This window comes from Globicephala melas, chromosome 9 (assembly GCF_963455315.2).
Source record: "Globicephala melas chromosome 9, mGloMel1.2, whole genome shotgun sequence".
Classification (NCBI taxonomy): Eukaryota; Metazoa; Chordata; class Mammalia; order Artiodactyla; family Delphinidae; genus Globicephala; species Globicephala melas.
The window spans coordinates 53,748,476-53,770,232 of NC_083322.1; the positions used below are offsets into that span (position 1 = coordinate 53,748,476).

At 39.7% G+C, this 21,757-nt stretch overlaps 2 protein-coding genes across 5 annotated transcripts in view; both read left to right on the plus strand.

Moving 5' to 3' along the window:
- Positions 1 to 6,036: 6,036 nt before the first annotated feature.
- On the plus strand, positions 6,037 to 16,598 carry CLDN12 (claudin 12). The gene is made up of 3 exons (XM_030857343.2): positions 6,037 to 6,090; positions 7,778 to 7,864; positions 13,322 to 16,598. Exon 3 carries the CDS (start codon positions 13,355 to 13,357, stop codon positions 14,087 to 14,089), a length of 735 nt encoding a protein of 244 aa, XP_030713203.1. The 5' UTR covers positions 6,037 to 6,090; positions 7,778 to 7,864; positions 13,322 to 13,354; the 3' UTR covers positions 14,090 to 16,598.
- Positions 6,037 to 21,757, plus strand: part of CDK14 (cyclin dependent kinase 14) — a 716,216-nt gene continuing 700,495 nt past the window's right edge. For all 4 annotated transcript variants that reach the window (XM_070046334.1, XM_070046337.1, XM_070046335.1 and 1 more), the window contains exons 1-2: positions 6,037 to 6,090; positions 7,778 to 7,864. The gene's annotated coding sequence lies outside the window, so the exon portion shown is untranslated. The remainder of the gene's footprint in view (positions 6,091 to 7,777; positions 7,865 to 21,757) is intronic.

The window sequence follows — 21,757 nt, forward strand, 5'->3', positions numbered from 1 at the left end:
AGATGTGGAGTATTTTCCAAGTAGTTTCACAGGGTTTTTGCAAAGTTCAGATAAAATATTCAGTTAACAAAGTTAAGTTCCATCAAGAAATTTGTAATACCATTAAGGTACATTAAAAATAATGTTTCAGGGTTTCCCTGGTGGCGCAATGGTTGAGCGTCCGCCTGCCTATGCAGAGGACACGGGTTCGTGCCCCGGTCCGGGAAGATCCCACATGCTGCGGAGCGGCTGGGCCCGTGAGCCATGGCCACTGAGCCTGCGCGTCCGGAGCCTGTGCTCCGCAATGGGAGAGGCCACAACAGTGACAGGCCTATGTACCGCCAAAAAAAAAAAAAAAAGTTTCAAAGCAACAGCATAGAAGTATACTTACAAGTTATAGCTTAAAAAACAAAATGAAAATGAGGAATAATATAAATTATTATTGTAAATAATTGTAAACTTTATACATATTGTATATATTGTAAACTTTATACAAAAGACAATTTCAAAAATATGGCAACTTTTTTTTGAAGTCCAAATTGTTAAGTTGGATGGTAGGTACATGAGTGTTTTGGGTTTTTTTTTAACCTTTTTGTGATCTAAAATATTTTATAATTATAAAAAAATATTTGCCTTACAAAAGTTTATATACCTTGGGAATTAAGAGGTAAACATAGTTGATAAATATTGGCAGACAACATGCTACAATCTTTACTGCAGAGTTTAATAATGAAAAATATCTATTTTTTTTTCTTAAAGAGATATTTCAAGGAAGCGTTCTATTTATTTCCTGTTTTGTGATCGGAGGTAGCCAGTACAGGGAAAGTATCAGAGGACTCTTTTTAGCCTTTTAGCTTGAGTGTCACAAGCCAGCTGAAGGAAAAGCAAACTCAAATAGGTAATAGAAATGAGAAAAGGAGAAAGAAAAGTATGTATGTTGGAAAGTTGGAGTATTTCCTTGTGGATAACTTAGGAGTAAAAGATGGGCTCATTGCCTCAGTTGGATGAGAAGCCAGCGGCAATTTCAACTACCTTTTCTGACTATAACCACTAATTTTAGGGTGTCCTAATTTAAAAAAATTTTTTTCTGTTTCTCATTGTAACACAGTTGCTTAATTAATAGTTGTTGGGTATTTGGAAGACTTCAAAGGAAGTAATCTCCTTTGTGTATATTATTAATGTGTTCATAATAGAAATGAAATCTTTTGGGGTACCCAGATACCAAGCTATGTGAAGCATAGGTGTTATCTGAATCATGTCCTTTCCTTTGAAATACTTGGAATTTGAAGAACAGGATATGCAATTTATATTACAACTAATTCTGGAGCAAATATAGCAAGGCAGTTTTTTCCTATTTATTTTGTAAACTCTGAGTGCATTGAAAGTTGAAAGCAAAGGACAAGAGCTTCCTTTGTTCATGGCACATATTTCAATATATTTTTCTGAAATTGTCAGTATCTTCTGACCAGTGCCTTCATTTTCTGATTTGTTGTCAAACACTGTTATTGGTATTATTTCTATATAAAAGGCTTTAGAAAGGCCATGGTGTAATATTCTTATATTAAGAAAAAGGATATGATTATAAAGCTAAAACATACCTTCAGTTTTATTTGTTTATGGTGTGCTACAAATTGAGGGAGATTGAAAATATCTTAAATCAAGAGCAGACATTGAGTAAAAGCTTATGGCTTTGGATGGATTTGAAGCATGATTAAATGATAGAGTAAATAAAAGCTCCTGGTCAACCAAATCCTAATGGAGGAAAATAAGAGTTCTGCATAATAATTGAGCCTCAGCTTCAAAAACAAATCTTTCTGTGAACTGGTACTACACCCAGGGTCAAGAGAAATAGTAAGAACAATACTGAGCACACATGGCCTTTCCTATAAAAATATGAACCAGAAAACTCACAAAAGAACCATTAATGTCATAATCCCAAATTTGTAACACGTTCATCAAATGTTTAACATACAGGTTTCTCTTTAAAAATGGGGTATATGGGCTTCCCATAAAGCAGAAACTAACACACCATTGTAAAGCAATTATACTCCAATAAAGATGTTAAAAAAAAAACATACAAAAAATAGTGGTGGTGGGAGGAGGGGTAATAGGCATGTTAAAAGACAAAAGATTTAAAACACCAGCAAGCGATTCCAGGAAAACGCCTTCAGTTATTGTACTTTAAGCCAATTCTGTTGTACAGTCCCGTCCCCTTCCGGCTCCCTCCCCTCTTCACTAGTAACTTTATTAAAGATCAGGAACAAGTGCTGTCGTCCTAGCTATGTTATAGTAGACGACACATTCCTAACAGTTTTTTTTTTCAAGCAAGGGGGAGCTCATTCTGTGTGCTGCAGCACGAGGAACCGAAAACAAGAAACAGGTGCCCTTGCTCGCTCGCCTAACAGTTTTTTTTTTTTTTTTTTTGCGATACGCGGGCCTCTCACTGTTGTGGCCTCTCCCGCTGCGGAGCACAGGCTCCGGACGCGCAGGCTCAGCGGCCATGGCCCACGGACCCAGCCGCTCCGCGGCACGTGGGATCCTCCCGGACCGGGGCACGAGCCCGCGTCCCCTGCATCGGCAGGCGGACTCCCAACCACTGCGCCACTAGGGAAGCCCCTCGCCTAACAGTTTTTAAAGTGACATCTCACTGCTTGATTTATCCAGAACCTTCTTCCCTTATTTCCTGTATTAGCTTGCTAAGGCTGCCATAACAAAGTACCACAAACTGAGAACTTAAACAGCAGAAATCTTCTGTCTCTTCCAGTTCTAGAAGCTGGAAGTTGGAGATAAAGGTGCCAACAGGGTTAATTCCTTCAGAGAGCTGTGGAAAGAGAATCTTCCATGCCATTCACCTAGCATGTAGTGGTTAGCTGGCAATCTTTGGCATTCCTTGGCCTATAGAAGCATCACCCCAATTTCTGCCTTCATCTTTGCATGGCATTCTGTGTGTGAGGTTGTCTTCAGATTTCCCCTCTTCCTAAGGAAACCAGTCATATTGGATTAAGGCTAATACTAAGGACCTCTTTTTAACTTGATTACCTCTGTAAAGACCCTATCTCCAAATAACGTTATATCCTGATGTATGCTGAGGGAGTTAAGACCTCAGTAGATGAATTTTTGAGGGACATATTCAACCCACAATGCTTCCCTTCTTTTCTTTCTACACTTCCCAACTAATAGTATAAATTTACTTCCCAACTATACTTGCCAACTTCCCAATTATAATGTTATCTATTACTTTTATTTAACAGTCTCGTCTAAAAACAAGTTTATGGGTTTTTTCATTAACCTAAGTTTGCTGAATTTCAGTCATGGAGTTGGAGAAATACTATGGTGAGATATGACTAACATGGAAAAGGAACAGTGTGTGCAAGTTAATTTACAATTTGAGGTTGAACTGTGTAGTTTACTATGTAGTTTAGTGAAGATACAAATATTCAGAGCAGTGGGGAGGTAGGTAGGATTTGAGTGAGCAAAGAGGATAGTATGAGGTCATTTCAAGTTCAGGAATAGCTTCAATGAGCAGTTAGATTTAAGTAAGATCTTAGAGGCAGAAATCCAAAAATAGGAAACTGTCCTGAGTCTGGAGAATTCTGAATAGTGACAGCCATCTTTTAGGAAGATCTACCACTTAACCACTTCTTGACTTTGGGCAAATTATTTAACCTTTCTGCATCTCAATTTCTTTGTCATTAATATGAGGTTATGGTAATTAAATGAAAAAGTGCTTGGTATATATTCAGTGTTATCTATTATTTTTTTAATTGATAATATATGTAAGGAAACTTAAAATATCTTTATGTGAAGAAGTGAAAGCAGCTGGTGGACAGTGAATTAATCAGATAAACTAGAAGAAAGGTAGAAATGTTGATGTTTCCATATCCAAGGAAGAAAAGTTTAGGGAAAAAAGGTGGTCTGAATTGTGTAATGTGGACCTGAAGCCGGTGGAAGAGAATTAGGACCAAAAAGAAGCCTTTGAATTCAAGCAGAAAGAGGTTATTAGTGACTGTAGTAGGCAGAATAATAGTCCCCTAAAGATGTCCTCCTTCTCCTCTCTGGAATCTGAAAATGCTCTGTTACAGAATTAAGGTTGCAAGTCAGATGACCATAAAATAGAAAAATTATCCTGGGTAGTCCAGATGGGTCAATTTTAATCACAAAGTTTCTTAAAAGCTACAAGAGGGAGGCAGAAGAATGTAGGGTGAAATGATTTAGATGTTGAAAGACTCAACCAGTATTGCTGGGTTTGAAGATGGAAGGGGGCCACAAGCTAAGGAATGAAGGTGTCCTCAGGAACTGGAGAAGTAGAAAGAAAAGGAGATTTCCCTGGAGCTTCCAGAAAAAAACAGAGCTCTTGCTTCCAGAAAAAAACACAGCTGATACCTTGATTCTAGCCCAGGGTAGACCCTGTCAGATTTCTGACCTCCAGAACTGTAAGATAATAAATTTGTGGTGTTTTATAAGCCACTGAGTTTGTGGTAATTTGTTGAAGCAGCAATAGGAAACTAATAGAATAAATGAGAATCTTCGTAGAATTTTGGAGATGAACGGTATATTACAGTGAACTTGGAAGCCAGGATTGTTAATTGCTCAAAGTCTTACCTAAAGTACTTCTGAGAATGATATTCCAACATTCTAGTCCCACTAGGGCATGTAAGTATTTCAATTCATCTTTTCCATACCAAAGGCAGGCTAAACATAGACCTGAACTTGATCAATAAGTCTAAAAATAGGGTTGTCTTCCCTTCCTTTTATAGCTTTAAAAAAACATATTATCAACTACATATACATCTCAGCTAAAGTCTGCTAACAAGGTAGTCATCAATGACTGGGAAATAAATTATAAAATGATTTTGTACACAGTTATTTGATTCAATTCAGTTTTATAGATTAGAGAACTGAAGTTAAGAGCAAAGAATCCTGTGTCATATCGTCATCATCCATCTGCTATTGCCAGAGCTGGCCTGGAGCCCAGAGCCTTTTGTACCCAGAGATCCTTTTACCACCCAATGCTGTCCCTCTTTCTCATTGTTACATCTCTAGGTCTGGCTTTGGGATCGGATTGCTTCTGGCCTTAAATCACCTTACATCCTCTGAAGCAGTATGGAAGATGAGAAAGTGGTAGCAGTGCAGAGATAGTAGCCTTTTTCATTACTAACACATAGTCCCGTTACTAGAGCAACACAAAAATGTCAAATGGAAATAGCAAATATGTAAAGTCCTTATTGTGTGTTAGACACGTACACTATGTATAGTAACTCATTTAATCCTCACCATAGTTTCTGATATAAATACATTATTATTACAGATGAGATCCTGTGCTACAAAGAGGTTATTTAACTTGGCCAAGGTCATACAGCGGCAGAGTGGGATAGGGATGGATGCCATCCTTTACTTTCATTTAAAACTATGATGCTTTCTCTCAAACTTTTTATTTTGAAAATGTTCAAAGGTACAGAGAATTTGAATAGTACAATGAACACCCGTATACTTACTCTCTCTAGATTTAACGATTATCAATATTTACCACATTTACTTTATCTCCATTTATGTGTATGTGTGATCATGACACTTCAGCATCTGCCCAGGGCAAGGCCACCTCCAAATATGCCTCAATGGCATATTGATTGTTTTGAATTAAAGTTACTTGAGAAACAGCAGGTGGAAAAAAAAATGATATAAAAACAAAAAAACACTCTGACCCTCCCTCCCCCTTTCCCACGGAAAGTGGTAAATAAATCATTTAGTGGGAAATATTTACTTGGGGACCCAACTCAAAACTATTTTTAGTTTTGTTTCCTTTAACTGTTTTTTAGACCTGTAACACAAATCTGGACGGAACTGAAGGTGCTAGAGGAATGGTGGAGGTGGGAAGCGGAGCAGAGGGCGGGCGGTGGTCCCGGGATATTGCCTGGGACTGCCGGCCCAGTGGATTTTGGGAATTGTAGTCTCCCAGTCATCCAGGCCGTGCTGGTTTAGGGAACCTGACTACGAGTCCCAGGAGCCTCCGGTGTGGCTCACTGGGAACGCACTTCCTGGGACGCGGAGAGGTAGACGCTCTAAGGGCTTCCTCAGAGTGGGCGAGTAAAATGCTCTGGGTGTGAGAAACAGGTAGGTCCGGTCAAGAATGTTTCAATTTCTGGGTCTTTTGCATAAGTAGCTGAGGATTTTGTGTAAGGTTGCTTAAACGACGGGAGTCATTTAGCCTTGAAAAATGCTGACCACATTTGCGGACGTGAACACTGAGTGAGGAGGTATTTGGTAGAGCTCTAAAAAATTATTTTGGACCCAGGAGTATGAAAATGTCTAGGTGTCTGGTCGGGGCAGCCAGGGGCTTGGGGCTTGCCTGGCCGGGTGTGCGGTGTGGAGCTGCAGGTTGCTATTTTTGAATCAGCAGCTCATGCTGGTTGTGTAATGATGACCTGTTCACTGTTCAACCCACTCAGTGTTGCAGAGATGGGTTTTTCTGAGAGCGTTCATGGTCACTGTTGCGGTCTCTTTCCATTGGTTCTAACCTGGAAAGCTCTTTTTTTTTTCCTCTCTCTTTTTTTCTGCTCGCTCTGGTGCTCCTGAGGACACAGCTCAAAGGGAGTGAGAGGAGGGTGTGGGGGAGGGGAGGCTTCTCTGGAAGCTTGATTTGCTTTCCTCTGAAGCCCAAGTTCTGTGTTACAGTCTTTGCAAGAGGCTAGTCATGACATTAGAAAGCCAGACTTGGTGACCCCACTTAAAAATGATTGCTCAGAGATCCTGTTGTGTGTTTTCTATTGTAAAAATGATTTCACTTAACTTTGGATTGAGCAGTTGTGCTTGAAACCAACCCAGACATACATCTGGAAAAGAGAAGAACAAAAACAAAAGCAAAAAAAACCCCTGATTGACATCACTTCTGTGCAGACTGTTGGGAACATCATTCTACTTAATGGGCGTAGTAGGGCTAGTGATACAGCCTTAACCCAGGAAGTTTTCATGTGTTTACAAGTTTTCCTTCTCATCCTCCTATTTGAGATAAATAGTATTTGAAGATGAAGTTGTTGATGCTTAAGAAAGATATATGGAAACGTTTAAATGGCGGGTTGAGCTATTGGTGGAGCTATAAATTCAAAAAAACATTCTAGATGCAAATCTTAGTAGGCACAGTGCGAATCAGCTTGGACTAGTTTTGTTGTCAGTATCCTTTTTAAAGGTATTAAAGAAACATCATGGGAGCTTCCCTGGTGGCGCAGTGGTTGAGAGTCTGCCTGCCAATGCAGGGGACACGAGTTCGTGCCCCGGTCCGGGAAGATCCCACATAACGCGGAGCAGCTGGGCCCGTGAGCCATGGCCACTGAGCCTGCGCCTCCGGAGCCTGTGCTCCGCAACGGGAGAGGCCACAACAGTGAGAGGCCCACGTACCGCAAAAAAAAAAAAAAAATCATGAATGTCTTTTATGCCAAGACAACTAATCACACAGTGTTTCACTGGCCCTCCATTCTTTCACTATAGTCATGAAAGGATCTAAAAAATTCATTAAATATTGATCATCTATTTCCAGGATAGTAAAGTGACTTTTATCCTTATTTTTCCTATCTTCTCGAATCACAAAATGAGGGTTAATTTTTTCTTCTGTATCTCACATATAGATATTGTGTGAATTTAAAAATAAACTGCCTTTTTTTTTAACTCATTGACAACCTTTTTTGGTTTAAGATTTCATTGATTTCAGATGATTGCTAATTATTTCTCCTAATGCTCTGTGAATTCAAATTGAGTTTTTAAACTAGTACCATTTTAATCTGAAGTACTTTTCCTATTTCTTTAGGTCCAGATCATCTGTGCTGTGTGTTCAGATGTGCATATATTTCTTCTAAGTTGATTAAAGTTTTAGAACTATCAAGTACCTCAAAGAGTAAGTACATTCCTTGATTATATCTCTTCCTTTTGCTACCATATATCAGATGACACTTTTTTCTCTTGTTTAACAAAATAAAGTTATAGGACAGACCTCCATTGCAAGTGCTATGTTGATGATCTACAGTTTCTAAGAAAACGCAAATTGCGGTAGAAGGGACTGCTAGTGTTACTACCAAGGATTAATGTAGCTGCTATCACAGATGTATTCTTACGTAGCTATTCCTTAGAATTGTTCCTGAAACAATACAATAATGGATCTGGGGCTTCCCTGGTGGCGCAGTGGTTGAGAGTCCGCCTGCCCATGCAGGGGACACGGGTTCGTGCCCCGGTCCGGGAAGATCCCACATGCCGCAGAGCGGCTGGGCCCGTGAGCCATGGGCGCTGAGCCTGCGCGTCCGGAGCCTGTGCTCCACAACGGGAGAGGCCACAACAGTGAGAGGCCCGCGTACCAAAAAAATAATAATAATAATCGTGGATCTGGTAATTCTTTAAGCTCTTAGCCACTATTCCTGCTCCAAACTTCTTTGAACTCTATTCCAAACCACAGGAAAGATATTCTTTTGAAAATATTTTTATTTGAAATATCTTTGATAACCTTTAATTGTGTACAAAAATTTATCCGTCTACTTCTCTGCAAGTCATTGTGGAACAGTTAGATGACAAATGTGAAGTGGGTGTTTTGAACAGAGTTCTTGTCTGATTTGGTCAGTAACTACTCTCAAAGAGAATGCTCTCAGATAAACCTACCAATAATCATTACAGACTTCAATTCCTGACCCTATTCTGCTTTACAAAGGGCTTTACTATTTATGATCTCACAGCTACCTTGAGGGACATTTGAGAAATTTAAGATGCAGAGGACATAGGTGACTTTCCCAGTTTGCAAATAGTAGTTTATGACTGGCATACGAGTCTTGGGGTTGCCTGGGTTACAATACCAAGCTGCCTCCCAGATGGAAGCAGCAAGCTGACACATCTGTATGTACAACCCAGCTCAAGACTGTCAGCCAGCTAGTGTTCATGGGTGCTCCTCAGATTGTTAAACTGTGTTCTTAGCCTTGCACATTTGCTGCAGTCGCTAATAAGGGGTTTTCATATGGCAAAAAGATATTTTTTTCCTCATTGGGAAAAATATTTTAAAGAGGAAATAAAAATATAATAAATTGTTTAACTTTGATAAGCAAATATTAATTTGATATATGAACCAGTCTTAGTGGCAAGGGGCAAATCCCGTATGTAACATACCTGTTAAGTTGAAAACATGAGAATCAACAGAGCCATAATTGATCGAATCTCTAACCACTGTGGAAGTTAACCAGTGTTGCCAAACTTAGATATGTGTTTCTACAAGCACAGACTGTATATAAATACCTGGGAATGGCCTCATCTTTCTTGGGAAGTTTCTGGGGGAAGAAAATGAACTTTATTTTTAAAAATGAGAGGCTTTGGCCAATAAAGAATGGAGAGCAGGGGCACATTCTAGAAGCAGTTTGAAGGCTTCAACACACAGAGTATGAATGAATGAAATGAGTGGAACTGATCCTAGAGCAAATTTTTAACTTTCTGTGTCCTGACCATACTCACATGGACCTTCCATTTGTTTGTTTGTTCATTCATTCAACAAATAATTGAGTGCCTTCTATGTGCCAGTGTTGGACACAGTGAAAAAAACAGAAGGCTCTCTGTCCTGAAATTTACAGTCTGGTGAGGAAGATAAACACTGAACAGGGAATATAAGTATAATCACTGCTACCAAAGAAAAAGTACGAAGGTGTAACTAGGGGCAGGCGGAAGGTGAAGGGTGCGGGAAGAGAGAGGAGGTTTAGGGTCAGACTCCCTGGAAACCAGAAAGATGAGTACGAGTTAGCTAAGCAAAGAATAGGATGGGATTAAGAAAGTTCTAGGAGGAAAAACAGCATGAGAAAAAGCCCTTAGCCAAATTGAAAAACAAAATTTGAGAAGTTAAAGGAAAAGCAGTATGGCTGCATAGACTGTAATATGTAAGGTGGGAGAATGACACAATAAGGAGATTGAGAATCTGGCAGGAACCAAATGGTGGGATTTAAAACTTTGGAAACTATGGGAAAGATTTAAAACTTTATTCTGAGGAAGCTATTCAATAGGAAGCTATTGAATGGTAAGAAATGTAGTGAAACGATCAGATTTGCATTTGAAAAAATTATACCAGATTCGAAATTAATTGGTATAGCTCTAAGAGTCAGCATTATCTTTCAGTTTTAAATCACTAAACATATTCCTTTTCCCAACTATCCCTATAAAATTGTTACTTCATCCCTCTAGTGAGATATGCCACTTACCATCAAATCATACATATGTGGAGTTAAGAGCAGGATATAAAAAGTACAGCAGCCAAAGAAAGTTACAAAGAGCAAGGACATGAATTCCAGCACTGAGACTGAAATTTAGTTAAATAGAGGTTAATAGTATTTCCCTTCTGAGAAATGCCATGGAATACTTGCTGGACTGTTGGGCTTCCCTGGTGGCACAGTGGTTGAGAGTCCGCCTGTTGATGCAGGGGACACGGGTTTGTGCCCCGGTCTGGGAAGATCCCACATGCCATGGAGCGGCTAGGCCCGTGAGCTGTGGCCGCTGAGCCTGCGCGTCTGGAGACTGTGCTCCGTAATGGGAGAGGCCACGACAGTGAGAGGCCCGCGTACCGCAAAAAAATAAATAAATAAAAAATAAAATAAAATAGGACTGTTCGTTAGTCTCTGGGATCTGAGCTAAGAATACTTCAGCAGACACAAGTTCAGGGGACTGATATAACACTTGTATTGATTTGATGCAGGATAAATTTGAACATACTTGATACTGAAATAGATACTGACTATTGACCCACCTCTGTTTATTAGTGTCATTTGATAGTCTGTAGGCTAAGAACTACAGAAATTATTTATCAATAACAAAGTCATTCATACTGATCTTGTTTCTCATTTCATTTGCGTTGTAGGAATTAGGGGTACAGGGCAGCTTGATTGAAGAAATCTCAATTACATTGATACTCCAAGTATTTGTCCCCTACCTCTGAAAGCAGGAAGGAATTGTGATTGGGTTAGGACTTTGTATGGGTTATGTGAAGGAGTTCTGAAGCTTTGAAAGAAACTGGGGGAACCTTTTTCCTTACGTCTTCACAACATTGATTAAATCTTCATTCTCTTTTATTGCTCAGTTTTTCTCTAACACTGAATGATACATTTTTATGAACAGGTATCTTATTGGGTCACTTTGCTTAATACCTAACAATAATCACTTGATATGTAGTAATCAGACATCTCTTTCATTATCAGCATTTTGAGTTCTTATAAAACAGCATATTTTTTCCCTCAGTCTGACTGTTGACACACTGGGGCAAGGTCCAGATCTTAATGGCCTCAGTGTCCCTCTAGGGCCTAACAGTGTTTTGCATGTGCTAGATACTCAGTAAATACCTGTTGAATGAATGATTGCTTAGTAATGGCTACTTCCTTGTCCAGTTCTACGTCATCAATAGCCTACCTTTGTGAGTTGCTGTGGCCTTGGGTCGGGGCCCAGTATTTATTTATTCACATATTCCTAAAATGACTCTTGTGCCAGGCACTGTGCAGGTTAGTTACAGTATACTGGGGGGACAGGCGAATGAGCAGAAGCCAACAGGAAGCTGGATTCTAGAGACTGACAACAGTAGTGGCATTTTCCAGGGTAAACATCCTCAAACTTGCACCAGAGTTTCCATTGTTGGACTAAGGTGGTCGGTTGGTTGCTAAAATTAAGCATTTAAAATTTGCAGGAAAAAAAAAATTAGGACCATAATTCCTCTGTTTGAAGTATTTTCATCCATAATATTTTCTTAAACAATTACTACCTTTGGTGATATTGACAGAAGACAACATGATAAACAAGTAGTAAACTAAGAACAGAGAAACTTAGAACTAGTTATGCTTAACTTGAGGACTTTAAAAAATGGTCACTTGTGCTTAAACTCTGATTTTTATATTGTACACTTATATATATGTGTGTGTATAGGTATGTACACATATGTGTATGTTTTCTGCTAGTAAAATTATTCCTAGTTCATGTGATTGCATTAAATATATAGTAAATTAAAATAGTCTGTTCTGTTGTCTCATAGGAGGCATGATGGAAGGCAGAGAAAATACATTTGAGAGGTGTTTGGAGAGTGAGTTTCAAACTCTTGAATAAGTAAAGCTGAATAATATACTGGTTTTTATAATTTGTCATATACAGAAAAAGAACACAGCCTTTTAATTTGAGATGAAAGGCCTGGCTACTTTTTTTCTTCTTCCTTATAATAGCATTAATAGAGATAGGTTGTCATTACTTCAGAAATCTCTGTGTTCATTTTATATGAGCAGTAATAGTAGACTAACCAATCATAGTATATTAGTATAATAACCAATAACCAATAGTTTAATAACCTGAAATGCATGCCCGTCATCTTGAACCAGTCAGGAAGTAGATGAGTAGAATAATTTCAGGGACCTTTGTTCTCTCTTTTTCGTTTGAGTAACTCATTGGAGAGGAGTCTATTTATGTTTTGTGATTTTCTGGTATGCCTGGTATATAGGAATGAGATGTTTGCTTTTTTTAAATTTAACGTTTATTCAACAGATGTTCTTTGAACTGCTCCAGGATGCCAGGCACTGAGCTGATCACTGAGTGCTAAGAAGTAGTTAACGCTTGCATCACACTTATAAGGCGCCAGATGTAACTTTAAGCATTTGACATTATATTAACTCATTGAATACTTAGAAAACCCTGTGAGGTAGGCACAGTTACTTTTCCCATTTTACAGATGAGGAAAATGAGGCACACAGAAGTATTGTTATTGACCCAAGGTGACTTTGGTCACTTGGCTAGTAAGTGAGTAATTGCGGATTGGAACCCAAGCAGTCTGGCTCAGAGTCTGCCCTCAACCACTCTGCTGCCCTGTAGTGCTTCTTTCCCTATGCCTTTGTCTTTTATGCTGGTCTCATTTTACATTTGCGTGAGCATTTGAAGCCGAATTTGTGTTGTTTGTAGTTGATGGTTGATGAGTGCTTTGACCCTATATATTTGAGTGTCTGACACATCAAAGTGCTTGATACGTGGTTGTCGAATGAGTGATTTTGGACAACTGAGAGAATTCCTGATGCGACGTTAAGAGAATCTGAAATTCTTTTGGTTGTTCCTCTGATTCACTGTGTAGAAAAATACTCATGTGTGAAGACTTTAGTTGCTATATGACCCAGGCAGTAGTAAGCGATTGTGTGTGTGTGCAGCTGTGCTCTGAGGTCACATGCATGTGTGCTTATATACATTCATATTGTACATGGAGGGGAGACAAGGGACAGAATTTCCCTGTTTGCATTGATGTCATTGGTTGTGTTTCCAGTCAGCACCATGCTCTCCTATTGTCCCCTCATGATTTGTCCTCTTGTGTGTCACCCCCTAGTCTGACTGGCAGCACTGCACAAGCCTGCCTGCCATGGGCTGTCGGGATGTCCATGCAGCCACGGTCCTCTCCTTCCTGTGTGGAATCGCCTCGGTAGCAGGCCTCTTTGCGGGGACTCTGCTTCCCAACTGGAGAAAATTACGACTGATCACGTTCAACAGAAATGAGAAGAACCTGACTGTTTACACAGGCCTGTGGGTGAAGTGTGCCCGGTACGACGGGGGCAATGACTGCCTGATGTACGACACTACTTGGTACTCATCAGTTGACCAGCTGGACCTGCGGGTCCTCCAGTTTGCCCTGCCCTTCAGCATCCTGATTGCAATGGGGGCCCTGCTGCTCTGCCTGATTGGAATGTGTAACACCGCCTTCAGGTCCTCGGTGCCCAACATCAAACTGGCCAAATGTCTGGTCAATAGTGCCGGCTGCCATCTGGTGGCCGGGCTGCTGTTTTTCCTGGCAGGAACTGTGAGCCTCTCCCCATCCATCTGGGTCATCTTTTATAACATCCATCTGAACAGGAAGTTCGAGCCAGTCTTTATGTTTGACTATGCAGTGTATGTCACTATTGCTAGTGCTGGGGGCTTGTTTACGACTTCCCTTCTACTGTTTATTTGGTACTGTGCATGCAAATCTTTGCCTTCTCCTTTCTGGCAACCGCTGTACTCCCATCCTCCCAGTATGCATACATATTCACAGCCCTATTCAGCACGCTCCCGTCTCTCTGCCATAGAAATCGACATTCCGGTAGTTTCACACAGCACCTAGTGGGGAAATAGTTGCTAAAGAAAACTTGTAGCCTCACATTTCCCTTGTGCAAGGAGCTATTTTGGACCTATATACATTTTCCTTTGATCACAGTCAGTGAAGCCAAATTAGTATGTCTTAGTAGGATGAAGTGCTGCTAGTTTTTATGAAAAGTACAATATTTAAATGTGAATCATTCCTTTTATCTTCTTATGCTAGAAGGATTTTTAACCTCCAGGTTGATATCTGCTCAGTTATTTCGGTGGAAAGGACCTGTGTCTCAATTGAGGTGATTTAGAGCAACATAGTAAAAAATGATTGCTAAGAGAAGCTCTTATAAGCGATCCTTATGAGTATTTCAGAATGTGTTTTGTCCTTTTGCTATAATACCTTAAATTGGGAAAAAAGGGCAATTTCAAAATAAAAATTTTTTTTCAGGTAAGGGTAATATTTTAACAGTAGCCAGTCTACCAGCTTAGGCTGTAACTTTTCTTACTTCTTTCTCGGGGCAAAATGTATTGAATAGAGTTCGGTATTTTGAAGATGACTTTCTTTTGTGAGTTCTTATCTTCTACCTCATGCCTGTGTTTAAAAATAAAATGTATTTTAAGTGATGTCAGAGAGAATAAACCTAACATTTAAAATATCTATTAGTATGGATAACATTTAACATAATTTTAAAAGTTAATAGTTCTATAAGTTGTATTATTAAAGTGTGCCATGCGATGGATTGGTGCTTCCTCTGAGGCAGAAAAACTTTTCCCCAGATATCATCCACCAAGTGGTACTCATGCCCACGTATAATCTCTTAGTGACTAAGAGAAAGAAATAAAGAGGCCCGAGTGGTTAGTTCTCCTTTAGACAGTGGTAGGGGACAAGCATCTGTTCTTCAGTGACAACATCAGAGATTCATTCTGGTGACTGCCTTTTGGGTGATGGGTGAAGTGAGGCATGACTTCACCATGACTGCATTCACCCTTGATTCAGTTCCTGCCCCCATCACTGATTATTTCCTTGCGGATATATCTTTGCCCAACACTTTACTAGGTGCTATAGAGGATACATGCAAAGAATGAGATCTGGTCCCATCTACTAAGAAATTTTAATTTAATAGAGAAGATCAAACTGTTATCTGACAATTAGGGAACAGTCTGACTTCAGTGACAGCTGGTCTTCACTTCTCAGTCATTGATCTAGGAATATATTTCACCCAGAGACATGGCTTTCTGGCAGACAGGCTTATTGTACAATACCAGCAATATTTAGAACCCAGAAATTCAGTTTGTTAGATCCTTTAGAGCACCTACATTAGCCTAGACACTGTAATAACGTGATATCAGATTCATAAGAATGGATGGGCAAAAGTGGTAAAGATTAAATTGTTCCCTTTTCACCTCTGAAAGTATGACGATGTATTAAAGAGGGAGGAATATTTAAAATCTCTCTTCTAATGGGGTAACATTTAGAGGAAACCATGTTAACGCCGAGATGAATGCTTAGAAATTCAGGGATATTGGGTGTTTACCCTTACGAATTTGAGCTGTTTATTTGATGTAATTTGCTACACATTAGTGCTATGTTCATGGGGATTTTGTTCTATTACCCATTACAAAATTCACAGACAGCTAGTTGCATGGCTAACAGATTATTGTGCCTCTTTTGCAAATCTGAGTATGCTTCTGGTACTTCTGTGGATGTAAATGGTACTTTTGTTTCTAATTACAAACACTAGTTTATGTATATAGCAAGTAAATACAGTTGTATAATTTTTAAATGCCATCAGTTGAAAGCACGCAAAACTATGGTTTTCTTAGCTATAGCTTCTGATTTCCTTCAGTTCTTTTAATTCTTCTCAGATATAGCTGAGTCTTGATCATTCCAAGACAGCGGCAGGTAGAATTTTGAGATTAATATTAATTTCCCCCTTTCCTAATTAATTTCTGTCCCCTCTCTCACTGAAGTTGTCCAAAAGTGTCAAGAGTTCTACCATTCTTTGTATAAACAATGTTAAAAGCAGACTCAGCCATTAATATTCTAGACAGTTTTTAGTCCATGGGATCATGTATATAAAATGTTAAACTTTTCCTGTAAGAATCTTTCGGATTCTTTCCATAATCTGTAGCCTCTAATTAGTATTTATTATAGATTCACTTGGCAAAAGAAACAGTTGTTTCTCTTATTGTCGTTAATATTTCAGATTTGCTATCAGGAGCTATTCTTCAAAGCCATCAAAGGAAATCAAGTATTTATCATTCTTTTTAATAACTTTTGAGCATTCATCAGTCTATCATTGTGATGCGGGATATCTTTTTTTGTTGTTACAAGTCTCTTAATGTTAAAGGCCTTTTACAGAAGTTTGGAAAACCTTAAATGTAGTATGATCCACCAGATCTGGTTTATCCAACCATGGGAGAAAGCAAAACCCTGAACTTACTTTACTTGTAGATAAATATACACTATAATAGATAATATGTTTGCTGTAAACTGCAATGTAAAACCTCGATAAAACTGCACTGTACTTGATGTTTATTAAAAGATGTATTTTTACAAGTTTCTGTTTCTATCCTCATTTCGTCAGTGCTTTAAGTTGAAGTATTTCGAGAAATGTTTCTCAAATATGTGCAAATTGAAAAAGCACCACTTAAAGCCCTGTAGAATAGCAATTGGAACAGAATTGGAAAACTTGGCATTATTATCTCAGGAGCATCAGGACCCTTCATTTCTAAGAGTGGTCTTAGGAGTTTACTGGACTATTTCAACATTCCACAAAAAAAACACCAAATAAAGTCAAATGTGCCAGACTTGCCTCATCAATGGAGTGTTTCAGCGATCTGTGATCTTGGAGATTGGGATTTCTCAGATGGTTAAGTGGCAGATCTTTCCTTATTCTTCAGAACCTGAGGTTAACAGGAAAAGCAGTCCTAACAGGTAAGTCACCTCAGAACTTCTGGAGCCTGGAATGAGCTCTTAGTTTTCTGCCTCCTGGTGAGAGCATTCACAAGCACTCCTCACTGAACCCAAGGCTCTCTGGTGGGACATTAGATGCCAGAGCCGTACGTTGCACTGGAAGTCCAAAGCTGCTTCAAGCTGGCTATCCCCATAGCTGATTATACTAACGTACCACAGTCCGGAGTCTGCCCCTTGGTTGCACAGTCTCACTGAGGGTGGCTGAAATGCTAGAGAAACTCTTCATGCTAACCAAATTCACAAGAGACTGATTTACCAACCAGAAGTGAGAAATATAGATGCCTTGCAACCACTATCCAAGACCAGTGTTTTAAAAATACACCCTACACAGAGCTCCTTGGAGAAAGGACTGATTCTACTTTTGTGGTAGGGAAAGTACAAGATTAGCCCAGCGTCTTCCGTAAAGAAAATGGTCAAAGAATGATGGGGATTTACCCAATTGCACAGAAGCCGGCTTAAAGAGGTTCCCACTGGCCAAATCTGGGACAGTCTGAGCATCAAAATAAATAATAGTAATGGGTTATAATCCATTGAATAAAGCAAAAATCCATGCATCCCTACTGATACAAATGGGAAGAAAGAAAAGTTGTTTCTTACAGTAAAATACCAAATAATAAATATGGAAAAATAGATGGAGTTGGGAAAACATCAATAGAATTGAAACTAGTTGATGAAAGTTTGATGAGAAAGAGGATATTTACGTTGTCTCAAAATACTGCTCCACAAATTACTAATTTCGGAGGGAAAAGTAGTAACTTTATTAGTGGATAAACTTGGCAGACGCAGCCTTAACCAAGTGATTAAATTTATCACCAGTACAACAAACCAACACCATGCACCTTCTAATATGATGCAACAAGAAGGTCAGATCATTGCTTTTGTGGTGTTTCCATTAAAAGTACATAGCTTGAGACTAATCTTGAGGAAACGTGCAGTTTGTCAGTTCCACTTTTACTTTTTGCCTCCTTTTCTACCTCTCCTGATCTCAGACCTCTTCATTTTAATAGAAAAGCATAAAACCTTACAGTCTAAGTTGTCTCTAAAATATTTCCTACAGTAACTCTTTTAGGAGAGAATTTGAAGAGCTTGTGTTAGGTTTCTCTGGGAAAAAAAAGGAAAGGTCCTTGCAGAAGAGATGTAAATCAAAGTGACAGAACCACAGGACTCATGGGATCTTAATTAGCTGTGCCGTTTCATTGCTTAGCAGTATCTTCAGTCCTGAAGTATACTGATAGGTTAGCCTAAGGGCTATCTCCCCTTCTTTCCCCTCCCCCACACTGGAGTAACCTTTCTAGGAGAAGGTCATTCTCCCTGTCCCTGGTGGGTGTCTCACCACCCTCCAGCCCAGGAAGGTTCTCTGTCAGTGACATAGCATGCCAGAGCCCTTTAAAACCTCACCGCAGGACTGTGGAACTCAGAGAGAAAAAGCACAACTATAGCCTGCCTAATAGTCATATCCAAATCTGCTATTAACAGGAAATTTGGGTTTGTTTTAATTTGTTTGGAAATATTCCAGCTTTCCAGACTGTTCTGTGAAACAAATCCTTCAGCAAATTTTGACGAAGAAAATGAGATGGTGAATGAGGAGACAAATTTTTTCTTATTTTGTATGAAAAACCCAGTATGACTGGGTCCTGTTAGCAGGAATATAGTAATCATGATTTTGAGTGGTCCTTGTTCATTAAAATCCTCTATAGAAAAAAAATATAGATTCATGTCTCCAGGGTTTTGCTTTATAGAAAAAAGTTAACAGCTTCTCATTAAGAGAAAAGGCATTATTGATACTTCAACTGCTTTATATATTGTGGCCTTGCTCCAAGATTCACTCTTTAACAGTTTGAAAGGGTACTTATAGTAAATAAATCCAGATAATTCATTTAAATTTAAAAATAATTTTTTGCCTCTCTCCCCATGTCCCTTTTCTTGTCCTCACTCTCAGGCTAATGCTGTGTTCTGGACAGTCCAGGTGGGGAGTTTAGCACCAGGAGGTTTCTGCAGATAGTGGGGACCCCGGGTCCTGGCAGTCCCCCTCCGGGGTGAGCAGGCGCCTAGGAAGCCTGTCTTTCCCTTTGCTAGCCACGTGAATGAGGGCTTTGGCTCATGTTCTGACCTGCTAACTTGCTCCTGGCTGCTTCTGCTTTAACAGCTCGAAGGTAGCAGTGGATGCTGGAGCCCGGTTGTACTGGCCGGTTGTGCACATCTCTTCCCAACTCCTTGCCCAATGACATCATGTTGGTAGTTTGAAATTGGCCATGGTGGAAGTATTGATGCCACAGAAATTGGCAAATGCTACAAGTTAGAGTTTGGGTTTTTTTTCCTTTTTTTTTTTTCTTTCCTCTCTCCCTCCCTCCCTCCCTCCCTGCCCTCCTCTCCTGGGAAACTGGGAATTATAGCAAGTGCTGAGAGCTGTAAAACCTTATCTGTGATAAAGGGACTCTCTGAAATAGACTTTTAATCTACCTCCAGTATTGCTCTATGTCCCTCCCCACCACCAACCCATCCTGTACACAGACAACAGAAGGAACCTAATGAATGCAAGTATGACCTAGTCTCCCCTCTACTTAAAATAATTCAGCAATTACCTCTCAGAACAGAGTCTAAACTCTTGTTTTAAGTCTGAGTGGTAGGTCTTGTGCAGTAGAACAGGTAAGAGTACATCAAAGAATATAGAGCCAGGAAAAACAAACTGCCTAGCATAGCACAGCCACACAAGTTATCGAGAAAGAGACTTTTTTCACTGTGTCCACAGCTGATCAGACTTCTAGCAATTATTGACACAATATCTCACAAGTGTAATGTGTAACAATGCAAATTCAAGAATAAATAATAGGGAATATCCCTTCTCAGGGATCTCTAGATTGGTTACATAGCTTATTCAAGGAATTTCTCTTTCCTGTATGGCATGATGAATGTGATAGCTAGCCTTTAAGATGGCCCCCAATGATCCCTGCTTCCTGGTATTCATATCCTTATGCAGTCCTATCCCACACTGAACAGGGCTGACATGTGTTGCCAATAAAATTTTGCAGAAATGATAGTCTGTGACTTCTGAGGTTATAGGTCATAAAAGATGTTGTAGCTTCTGCCTCTCTATCTTGGATCACTTGCTCTGAGGGGAAGCCAGCTGCCATGTTGTGAGGACATACGCAGCCCTATGGCTAATTTAGGAAGAACCAAGGCCTCCTACCAACAGCCAGTACCAGTTTGCCAGCCATGTAAGAAAGCCATGTTGGAAGCAGATTTCAGATCACTGCAGCCCTGGCCAACATCTTGACTGCAACCTGATTGAAGGATCCCAAGCCAGAAACACCCAGCCAAGCTGCCCCCAACTTCCTGACCCACACACCCTGTGTGAAATAATGCTTATTGTTGTTTTAAGATGCTGTGTTTGGGGGGCAATTTGTTATACAGCAATAGATGACTAATACAAAGAGCATAAAGCAAATGCAGGGGGGCAATCTTGAGGAATATTTGTTTTTATGCTATGAGGAGGTATTGTGAGATTTCCTTGCTCCATATCAGAAAAAAATCTCATGATCCCAGATTCCCTTGGAAAGTGCTGAATATTTTTTGCCAAAATGTGGTAAAAGAGCCTAATCTGAAGTGTGTATGTTGGGGGTGGGAGGTGAGAAAGATCTGAGCTTAGGTTGGGAGCAGAGTTCTAATTGTGGTAAGGTTATAAGTGACTGCCTTTGTTGTCAGGGAAATAAACTGAAGAATAAACATTCATGGAGTTTGGAATAGATGTTAAATGCACTTACAGTCAATCTGATATACATAGTGGTTATGTTGTTCTCTGGTTACCAGGAACAACTAAACCATACCTGTAAAAAAATCATTTGTTTTTATCTAACTGTCCAATTATTTCTGGGGTCAGCCCTTCAGGAAGAACATAAAACTGATAGTTTCCTAGGTAGATGAGGAAATAGCTGATTCTGAGACTCATTAGGCTGTTGAGTTGACAAGTAATACCTCCCTTTGGTAGAACAAATAACAAGATAAAAGCCTGTGGCAGCAATTGTGAGATAAGCGTTGGGAGAGGGAAGCTGAATTGTATTGATATTTCAGTGCAGTAAAGTTAATCTGATTGCTTTCCTAACACTTGGCCTGTAAAGGGGGCAAGCTAGGTGGCTTAGGATGCCCAGAGGGCAGGAGCCTAAGGACACTGAGCTCCTTGGTTGGGGAATAAAAGAGATTCATAGGAGAAAATGAGACCCGGATTGGGGATGGTGGGCGGCAGTGGATGGCTCAGCAATGGAAAGCATCAGAAGCCAACTTTCCCTACTCTTTTTAGGTTGCTTCTCTCCCCACCCAGCCTGTACAACTTGTCAGGCACTAAGGTGGAGAAAGCCATTAATGCTAAAGTGGAGTAGGGAGAGACTAGTAAATTCCCCCCGACCCCCCGGGTGGAACCGCAATGCCAGTGGAATTAAACTAGCTTTGACAAGGAACAGAGCAAGAATTAAGGAAGCCCTAACACCTTGTGGTAAATGAGAATTATCTATAGTTCAGCTCAAGTGAAATTCTTGCTTTTAGAAGTGATACCATGAAAGAGTGATGAACAGAAATTCAGTTTATTCAGAGAACAAAAGTATGTGATTGTTAAGGAAGTAAAGGAATCAAAGTTTAAGATGTTCCAAAAAGAAAAATGGCAAAGAAAAAAGAAAAATCATCTTTACTTAGAAAGCCTGCTATTGTCAGTCACTTATCAAGAGACTGGCA